At 36.3% G+C, this 11,356-nt stretch overlaps 1 protein-coding gene across 1 annotated transcript; it reads right to left on the bottom strand.

The window, feature by feature from the left end:
* Positions 1-620: 620 nt before the first annotated feature.
* On the bottom strand, positions 621-5,945 carry LOC144543882 (uncharacterized). Its single transcript, XM_078292335.1, has 4 exons — positions 4,254-5,945; positions 3,025-3,995; positions 1,316-1,704; positions 621-743 (listed from the first exon to the last, which is right to left on the bottom strand). Exons 1-4 carry the CDS (start codon positions 5,909-5,911, stop codon positions 621-623), a joined length of 3,141 nt encoding a protein of 1,046 aa, XP_078148461.1. The 5' UTR covers positions 5,912-5,945.
* Between the last annotated feature and the right edge of the window lie 5,411 nt (positions 5,946-11,356).

The raw sequence follows: 11,356 nt of genomic DNA, 5'->3' as shown, positions 1-11,356 counted from the left end.
ATTTCTAGACGGTTATTTCATTAATAATCCGTGTATAAATTCTATGCGTTCGCGGAAACAAATTCGCGCCTTGGGAAGTTCGAAATGTAAAGACATATTTTTTTTTTTTTTATATTTTTAAACTTAATTTGCATCTAAACTCAAATATTTATAAATAATAAAATTTCAGAGTTTGAAGCGACGTCGTTCCGACTTCCATTAGATAATTATTTAAAAAGCACATTTTCAGTTTAAATAGCAAATCTTTTAACTTTCTACACGGATGTTTAAGTAAAAAACCGTTTAGAAATGATAGAGAATGTCTCCACGGATATTTCATTAAACGTCCGTGTGCAAATATTTACTAATTTAAAATTCTTAGAAGACGAAACGGCTCTTCAAAATTCTATATGAAACTAGTTCGATCAAGATATTTATATAAATTTTATTTGCAAGTAGAAATGGCCGAAGTCCCTCCGGCCGGCAGTGCTCACCCCTCAAATGTGCCGTGGCCATTGCCCTCCGGCTACGTCCCGCCCGAAGAGGTTGATGTTAATTTCGAACTCCCCCCCGGTTTCGAAGTCCCTCCTGGCTATCTCAGGCCTCCTCCCAACTACAGGAGGACATGGCCGTGGCCGCCTTCAAATGTGCCACACCGAAGTCCAAGGGGGCATCCACCACCAAAGCCGTACATAAGGAGGGGCGATCGCTGGATCAGGCCAAAGAGCCCCTGGATTAGGAGGAGGCCGGGGTCGCGCCAGGGCCTTTATGAAGGCATGTTTCATTAATTTAGCTATCTTTTTTTGTTTTCTTCTTCTGTATTTTGTTTAATCATTTTTTTTTGTGTTATATGATGTATTAGCCAGGATCCTTTTTGATGTAATATATTTTGTTTAATTTAATCAACATTTTATTTTCTATAAATTTTTCTTTTTTGTTAAATAAATGATGCTATCTAAATAATTAATAATGTTAATATGTTATAGATATAAATTAACGTGTTAAATTAAAGTGTTAAAATACCTTTCTACATGGATATTCAATTGAAGTGTTAAAATACCTTTCTATTAATAATCTCATATTTATATTAATATTTAAGTAAAGATTCATAAAATATAAACAGACAAAATATAAACAATTAAAATATAGACAAATGAAATATAAATTATTTAATATTAAAAATAAAAATAATCTATTTCTTGGTTTTATTTGAAGATTCATCTTTTTTGTCTTTATTGCTTTCTTGATCTTCTTCATTTTTTTTCTGCTTCTTCCTCGCCCTTCTCTTCTCCTCGTCTTCCTCTTCTCCTTCCTCCTCATCATCTTCTCCAGCAGCCTCTTCCTCATCCTCCTCTTCCTCTCCCTCCTCTTCTTCTTCATCGTCGTCTTCGTCATCATCTTCTTCTTCTTGGTCATCGTTCTCGCACCTAGGGCAGATCCATGAATTGTATCTCGGATCTCTGCTGCCTTGGTAAGTATTTGAGCAGACGCATAACGGGTGGTATGAGTCTTGACAGTGGTTGCAATGGAACAACCACTCATATTTTCCGACCTCTTGGCACACTGTGCACTGTATGCCTCCAGTGGGTAAGTCGTTTTGTGAGTCGTCTGAGTCTGAACCTTCAGTTTGCTGGAAGAACTCACTCTCAGAACTATTTGAATCGTTAGAGTTTGAGTAGTCACTGTTATTTTGTGAGTCATCGGATAAGTAGGGATCCATTTTTCCTGGGAACAAATTAAAGAAGTAAGTTCAAAAGAATTGTACAATTCAGATTGTTTTGTAATGGAGTTTCTCGGATTATATAGAATTATGAAGTTGTTTTGATCATCTTCTCAGATAATTACATAGAAAGGCAACTATTCGAATTCCGCGCTTCAAAATAAATGCAACATTTTACAAGATTCATGCATAACAGACGTCTTAATTAAAATAACTATTTCTACACGGACGTTTGATTAAACGTCCGTGTACGATTCTTTCTAATAGTTTTGGTCAATAAATATGGCTCTAATTACTAAAGGGTTAGGGATTGAATATGGTGCCCTTTCAATTTTCTTTTATTTAATAGTCATAAGTTCCAACGATGCAAAAGCCTGCTCATAATTAATACATGTAAAAGAGTAAAAACTAATTAATAAAGAGTAGGGCTAAAAGTCCGTGTGGAATACCTTTCTACACGGATTTTTAGTTAAAAGTCTGTGTGAAAAACCTTTCTACACGGAGTTTTAATTAAAAATCCGTTTAGAAAGGTTTTCCAAACGGATTAAAGGTCCGTGTGGAAAACCTTTCTAAACGGATTTTTGTTGGTACTTACATTAATAAGTTGCCTTTATTTTTTTATTCTTAAATGATGCACTTAATATGTCAACTAAAAAAAAACACTACATATAAACAATGATACAAAATCATAATATTGAACAACAGATCATACAAAACCATATTAAACAGTAAGAATAAATGCAAAATTTCATAATATGGAGCGTAGTTTCCTTTTCCAGTTTAAATAATAAATGTAAAAACTTAAGAATAAATGCAAAATGGCTGCGAACATTTAGAAAGGTTTTTAAACATTTTAAAATATTCAAAAAAAGAAATACAGAGCTAAAAGAGAGCTACACGGACATTTAACTACATGTCTGTGTAGAAAAGCAATTTGTCATTAAAACTCTTCTTAAAGGAAAAGGGGGCTGTTCGATGGGTTCTCTCACCATCGGTTCTGCTTATCAGATATCTATATTCATAAAATTTATATTTAAAAGGAATAAATAAACAAATAAAATGTAAAATACAAAAACACAGTAAAATATTATCGATCGGTTTACAGTCATCCAAAGATCTCATCAGTAATGCAAATAAACTATGCTTATCTATTCGGCTATTCATCTCTGAAATATTATAAAAGAAATAAATATTATAAATTGTTTTTTTCTGGAATATAAATATGAAATTGTTCACGGTTAAACGAAATAAATATTATACATTGGTTTTTTTTTTCCTTTTTTTCTTTTTTTCCACTGTTTGAACATTTTCCCATAGTCCTTCACTGTGGTCAGATCTCATGTAATTTGCTTCGTCTTGTTCTTCAGTAGTTGTTGCTATCTCAGCCTGCACATCGGCACAAAATGGAGGTATCTCATCGAACTGGTCGTACTCTTCTTCGTCGATTACGTTTTCTATCCCAACAATCCTTCTTTTTCCGGGTAAGACGATGCTCCACCTAGCATCACTCGGGTCAGTGACATAAAAGACTTGGGTTGCTTGCTTGGCGAGTATGAACGGATCATCAACATACCCGACTCTGTTAAAATCTACCACTGTGAACCCGTCGTTATCAACTTTAACACCACGGTCTTCGACCCATTGACACCGAAACAAGGGAATGCTGAGGTGAGTATTGTAAACGAGCTCCCAAATTTCTTCAATAACACCGTAATATGACTTTGATGCCATTACAGGCCGGGCATCCCCTGATCTACTAAATTCTTGAGACGTCGCCACCAACGTCACCCCACTATTTTGCATGGTGCTCTTATCACTTTGTAATTTAGTGTAAAATGTATATCCATTAATCTCGTATCCTTGGAATGTTCTAACAACCATTTGGGGTCCTTGGCCCAGCAATCTAACCGTTTCACTTACGGGCGACATTTCGGAGTGTGACTTCACTCTTTCTTTTAGCCATCCTATGAAACAACGGTTATGCTCGTCAGTAATCCACTTCTGACTTCTCGTGTAGTTCTGTTGTCGAAGGATTGCCATGTGCTCATCTATATAGGGAGTGACATCTGCCATGTGCTGTAGTACAATAAAATGTGCCTTTAACAGTTCATCTCTATCAGCAAGTATGGCTTTCAACCCAATAGTCCCTACTCCTTGGAGCCTTCCCTCGTATCGAGATTTTGGAACGCCAATAGGACCAACACCGGTCATGTAGTTGGTGCAAAACTCAATCACCTCTTCCGTGGAATATCCTTCTACGATGCTACCTTCGGGCCGATGTCGGTTCCTTACGTAACTTTTCAAAATACCCATGAATCTCTCGAATGGATACATATACCGCAGGAACACGGGACCACAAATCTTAATTTCCCTCACAAGGTGAACAACAAGGTGAACCATAACATCGAAAAAAGATGGCGGAAAATACATCTCAAGATGGCAAAGAGTAACGACGACCTCCTTTTGCAGAGAGTCCAATTTTAGCGGGTCTATCACTTTGGAATTAATTGCATTGAAGAAAAAACAAAGCTTCGTGATGGCTTGCCAAACGGGCTTTGGTAAAATTCCTCGGATTGCAACAGGAATCATATGTGTCATTAAAACATGACAGTCGTGGGATTTCGGACCAATCAATTTCATGTCCTTCATGGACACAAGCTTCTTAATATTCGAAGAATACCCTGATGGGACTTTAATACTATGAAGGCATTTACAGAAGCTTGTTTTCTCGGTCTTCGACATTGTGCACATTGCGGGAGGTAGGTATGCCTTTTGCTTCCCTTTATCCTGCGGTGCAAGCTTGGGTCTTATTTTCATTTCCACCATGTCTTTTCGAGCATTGATACCGTCTTTAGTCTTCCCCGGAATATTCAACAATGTGCCGATCAGACTGTCGCAGACATTTTTCTCAATATGCATGACATCTAGGCAGTGTCTCACTTCTAAATATTCCCAGTACGGTAGCTCCCAAAATATGGACTTCTTTTTCCAAATATTTTTCGGTGGTGTTTTGGCACATTTTTCGAAAACAACTTTAAGATTTTTAACCAGCAGGAAGACACCCTTCCCGTCTAACGAACGACGTGCCACTCCAAGCTCAGTGTTCCCGTTGAATTCTTTCTTCTTCTTACGGTATGAGTGATTAATAGGAAGAAACCTACGGTGCCCCATGAAAACATTCTTTTTACAATTTTTCAACCTCAGCACCTGCGTGTCATCTTCACAGATAGGGCACGCTTTTGCTCCTTTAGTACTATAGCCCGATAAATTTCCGTACGCGGGAAAATCGTTTATGGTGCAAAATACCATGGCCCGCAGCTCAAATTGCTCTTTACCGTACGCATCCCACACCCGGACGCCATCCCTCCACAATTTTTGGAGGTCCTCAATTAATGGTGCGAGATATACATCTATGTCATTTCCGGGTTGTCTGGGTCCTTGGATTAGTAATGACATCATTATATACCTGCGTTTCATGCACAACCAAGGAGGAAGATTGTAAATGCATATAAGAACTGGCCAAGTACTGTGCCGACTGCTCATGCTTCCAAACGGACTCATTCCGTCTGTGCTCAACCCTAGCCTAAGGTTTCTTGATTCGCCATCAAATTCTGTGAAATCTCTATCAATGTTTCTCCACTGAGGAGAATCAGCTGGGTGTCTTAGTTTACCGTCCCTTTTGCGCTCGTCTTCATGCCAACGCAATAATTTCGCATCTTTGGGATTTGCAAATAACCGTTTGAATCTCGGTATTATCGGAAAATACCACACCGACTTAGCCGGAGCCCGGCCCTTGTTTCCTTCATCGTTACCATCGTCAGTGTCCTGGTTCTTACGTCTGTACCGTGAAACACCGCATTTAGGACAAACATGCATGGCCTCGTACTCTCCACGGTACAATACACAGTCATTCGGACAGGCATGTATTTTTTCGACCTTCAAGCCCATTGGACAGATCAACTTCTTCGCCTGATATATTGTACAGGGTAACTCGTTGTTATCTGGGAGCATTTCTCGTAAGAGCTCTAATAAGGACGTGAAACTCTTGTCGCTCCAACCATTGTCTGCTTTTAAGTTCAACAATTTCAACACAGCTGACAGTTTTGAAAATTTGGTACACCCGGGATATAACGGCCTTTTGGATTCATTAGACATATACTGAAATTTTTTATAATTTTTATCACTAATTTCATCTTCCACATCACGTAACATGTCTTCTAGATTTTCAATAAAATCGTATTCTGCATTTTCATCAATATTCACACAATCATCCTCGTTGTAATTAAGTTCAAGTAGATTATCAAAATTTTCGACATTCTCAAAATCATCGTTGGAATGAAGCTCAAAATTATCATCAACTTCTACATTAATATCAACATTGTCTTCCAAAACAAAATTTCTATTGGTAGCACTACATTCCCCAATTTTCTCACCATGCATAAACCAACACGTATATCTCTTCTGAAATCCCCGACAAATCAAATGAGCTCTAATTTCTTCCAAGTCCCCAAATCTTTTAAAATTGCTACAATCTCTACAAGGACACAAGATGTCGTTATCCTTTGTCTTCGCTCTATAACTCTCGGCACATTTTATGAACTCATCAACGCGAGCCAAATATTCTGCAGTATCACGTCGCAATTCGTACATCCAACTTCGATCCATCTGTAAATTAAATTAAAATAATGATTCCAATTAGTCATGGTGGTCGAGCAACATACATTGTTACAAATTCTTGGCTTACAAACGGGCCGGTTTACAATCGTAACCCACTCCTTGAATATTATGCCTCATATGTGAACACATTAATTAGCGGGATTTAATTAGTGTTTAAGAAAAATTCGACAGCATTTCCCCTTAACTCCCCAAGTATGCGTAAACCACATACTCGTAGGAGCAATAAGGAGAAATGCTGACGAATTTTTCTCAAACACTAATTAAATCCCGCTAATTAATGTGTTCACATCCTAAATGAGACACAATATTCAAAGAGCAGTCCCAAACGGGGGACTATCCAAAATTAATCCCTATTAGATTAATTTTGAACGGGCATGGACCTAAAAGCATCAATAGGTCGGTTATTGGACCACAATACACTAATTATTTACATTACCTTAACAGATCAAGCATGCATGCATTAATAAATAATTGACCTAAATAATTAAGCAATAATAAGTACCAGAAAATTAGCGAGAGAAAAGAGGAAGACTAACCCTAGCAAGATAGAGAGGAGAAATGCAAATTAACTTCAAAGATCTCAGCTTCGGTCTCGATCCTTCTGCGCAGAAATCAGACCAACAGAGAGAGAGAGAGAGTAATTGATCAAAACGGCGCTGGAAGAAGGCCTTTTTGTAACCCTAAACCTTTCTACACGGACATTTATCTATAAAGCCGTGTAGAAAGTCGAGAGAGCTACACGGACTTTTATATAAACAGCCGTGTATAATTATTTTTTAACTCTTTTTAATTAAAAGAAACAACCTTTTTTTAATTCTACCTTTCTACACGGCTCTTTATTAAATGTCCGTTTAGCATTGTATTTTTTTTTGGTTTTTTTTTTATGTTTTTCAAATAGCAAAACAAACAATTTCCAAAAAAGAGGAAGACATTTAAAATCCTGAATTCCAAAACATATATAGCAATTTGAACAAAAAATTCATGTACATTAATTTATACAAAAATTACAAATTCTTATTGAGCATTAATTACAAAAGTTAAATCCATATAAACTAAAAAATTCTATCAAGGACTGGAAGAGGTGGATATATGAAGGACCCTCAGAATCGGATGGAGAGTCAGATGAAGACGATCTCGTCCGACTCCCCACCCGGCTCTGGTCCTTCATCCGACTATCCGGCTCTGAAATTATCCTCCAAAAAAACTTTAGCGCACAAATCAGACCAATTAATTGGGGAAATGAAGCAATTCGCATGGGAATTCGAGATGTAGGTTATCAATTATATCGGACTGGTCATCTTATGAGCTCCAAAAACAGTAGCTCATCTTTATAGATTTGCGATCCGAAATAATTGATAAACCTAAATTTCCGCCCAATTGTTAACTGCGAGAGGGAGAGTACAGATTGATCAATATGTTCTAATAAAGAAAGAGTTCAATAAAGATTCATATGTAAACTAAAATTTCCATTAAGGACTGGAAGAGGGGATCCCCTCTTCCAGTCGTTAATGGATATTTTTAGTTTACAAGTGGGTGATTCTTTCCTTTTGGTGCCAGTAGGGTTTAGAGAGGGTAATATGAAGATACATATTTTAATAAAGAAAGAGCTAGCTGAAAATAAAAAGTTGGATGAAGGACCTTCAAAAAAAAGAGAAGAGGTGGATGAACAACCTTCAGAGTCGGATGAAGAGTCGAATGAAGAGTCGTCCGACTCTTCATTGGACTCTTCATCTGACACTTCGTCTGGCTCTGAAGGTCATTCATCCCTCCCTCTTCCATTTTTTTTGAAGGTCTTCATCCCAACTCTTTATTCGATCAGCTCTTTCTTTATTAAAACATGATCTTCATATTACCCCCTCTGTAAATAATCAGATTACAGAGAGAGAGAGAATTGATCAAAACGACGCTGGAAGGAGAAGGCCTTTTATATAACCAACTTGGTGCTCGAAAAGGCGCGCCCTTACCAAAACCCTAAAATAACCTTTCTACATGGCTTTTTATTAAACGTCCGTGCAGCTCTCTCAAGCTTTCTACACTGTTATTTAAACAAACATCCGTGTACAAGTTGGACATTTCTTCACGGTTCTTTAATTAAATATCCGTGTAGCTCTCTCAAGCTTTGTACACTGTTATTTAAACAGACATCCGTGTACAAGTTGGTCATTTCTTCACGGTTCTTTAATTAAATATCCGTGTAGCTCTATCAAGGGTTTCTACACTGTTATTTAGACAATAAGCCGTGTACATTCCCTAATAAACGTCCGTGTAGCTCTCTCAAGGCTTTCTACACCGATTCTTTAATAAAAAACCGTGTAGAGATTTCACAGATATTCCGGGCACCCAAAAAATTACAATTTCTCCACGGGTTTTACGTAAAATTGTCAAATCCGTGTACAATGTGCAGTGTACATGACCATTTTTGTAGTAGTGATTATATATATATATATATTGTTGAAGATAAATTTTTTTTATATATCCTCATTGCCTGACCAATATAAACCATTAAATTCAATATACTTTGTTCCTTTCGTTTGCATTGTTCGTAATTCTGCATTTAACGCTTGATATAGTGAAACTTTCATATATATCAAAAGAATGACTGAAAATTAATTACCATATACATGTTTCTGTTTCTATGAATTACTATTAGATAACATGTCAATTAATTAATATATACAACTCGATCTTGAAATCTTGAATTGTATATAATCTTATTAATTAACCACGTACTATCCTTATCCAATAATATAACGAAACAAAATTATTCGTAATCATCTTAGTAAATTTGAAACAGATTGAATAATTGAATTAATTTATTTCATTCTCATCCTATAATTCATGTTGTGATCAGATAGCAAAATAGAAAATATCAGTGCTTCATTTTTTATTATTATTATTTTTTTTTTTTACAAAACTATATGTGCCTTAATGGTAGTTTTTTTTTATTATAATTCATTTATATTTTGTTAGCAAATTCACAAGGGTGCCTACATGTATATTTTTTTTTTCTATCAAGTGGCAAAAAACTGTACAAAAATTTATGGCCTTTGCAAAAGACACGACCAATATATGCATTCATGTGGCTAACTACAACATCTACATAATAATGATAGAAAAATTGTGGTCCTGTCTTTTACAACTATGTCCTTACCAATTTAGTAATTTACTAATAACATATAAAAAATAGAGTAAAGATTTTGTCCCCACAGAATGATTTCCACATCCTCCCTTTGTTCTCTAACTACTTATCTTACCAATTAACTATCTCTAATAACTACCTTTAAGTAGTCATCATCTAACCGTCATTAACACATTCGTCTTTATTAACTGTCTTTTTTGAAATTTCAAGTTTCCTTCTTCTCTGCGCTTTCCCTCTAATGGCGATATTATGGCGATTTTGAGGCGATCTTTGATTTCTAGGTCTAACGATCTTACACCTTTCTCTCAGGTGATCTTTGTTTTCTTCTATCAGTCGATCTCAGGCGATTTTCAGTTGATCTAGGTTCTTATCCCTCGGTGATCTATCTTTCTACGCTCAGGCGATCTCTCTTGCTACGCTTTGGTGATGTGATAACGCCAATTTATATAGTGAAAATCACTATTTTTAAGTATGAAAAATGGCAAAAGAGCATATGCAAAGTAGTCATTTTCTCGAATTATTAACTGCAAATGTATTTTTAGGCTATTTTGGTAGGTTTGGGAGAAAGTTGCGTATTTAGGCTGAAAACGGAGCAAAAATGTCATATTTAGGTCATTTCTGAAGGTAGTGTCAAAATAGGGCATCACATGGAGCATACAACACCTCACACGAAGTGCACAACATGCAACATGGTGAAAAACATAGAAAAATCAGCTAAGTCAGGTGCCGTGCGGACTGGAGCTTACCGCATGCAGGCTCAGCGCTTAGTCACACGGGCACACAGATTCAATCCATTGACTATTTTGGTTGGATTAAATCTTAGTCGTTGACGCAAATTTTGAGCAGCAGCCTTCGAGAAGAACGAGCTTACTTTAATGCCATGTTTGCTAAGATTGGAAGTCTATTCATGGTAGATTATTTATGTCATAGGAGGCTAAAAATAGCCTCCATGACCACCACTACGTCCACATGGCTCCACCCTTTAGGAATACAATATAAACCCCCTCATGTAATAGGATTTATTGTGCGTGTTTTAGTTGTGTAAGCCCATAAATTAGAGTAGATAGTGTGCAAATTTTGGAGTAGAGAAGGGAAGCTCTTAAATTCCAAGGCGAGAGAAGAAGGCGTCATCTAAGGAGGCAAGATATCTTCAATCTTCAAGGGTTGTGGTTATGTTTTTCTTATTTTATTCATTTTATTTTGTCATGGCTTTAAGTAGCTAATCTTTTCATCTTTAGGGTTTGGATGTAATTGAATTCTTTATTATTTCTTAATATATTTATTTTTCTTTTATGTCTATTTGAAATTTCGTTGTACTTTAACTGTTATTGAATCGTAGCCTTGCATATATAGTTATGTCTACTATATGCCAATGTCCTCCACGTACCAATAGGTGTTAAGTCATTGTATTTTGGTGTGAGTGGAATACAAGTAAGAACTATAAACACTTTGGCTAACGAGGCTTGGCAGCGGTTTAAAGACTAGGGTTAGAACCCAGTGGGCTCCCTTGGCAGGATATCGAGTATATATTATATGTCAAATTATAATTAGGAATTTACTTAGTAATAAAGTAGGGTTTAGGGATACTACTTAGCGAGTAGTATGGGGATGTGATTAATTGGGTTGGTGCGAGTAAGTCAATTAGATTACATATCATGTATCAATCTGAATTGTTCCCCACAAGCCAATCGAAAGATCGGAGAACCTTTATGTTAGTTTGTAATAATCTAGAAGTCAATAATACGATAAATTATCATATAAAACTTTATTTATGAATTGGATGATTAATAAACTATCATTTTGTTACCTTGAGTATTATTGCATTTATGAATCATTTCGAG

Source organism: Carex rostrata, chromosome 25 (genome assembly GCF_964058835.1).
Source record: "Carex rostrata chromosome 25, lpCarRost1.2, whole genome shotgun sequence".
Classification (NCBI taxonomy): Eukaryota; Viridiplantae; Streptophyta; class Magnoliopsida; order Poales; family Cyperaceae; genus Carex; species Carex rostrata.
This window is presented reverse-complemented; position numbering and strand designations above follow the sequence as displayed.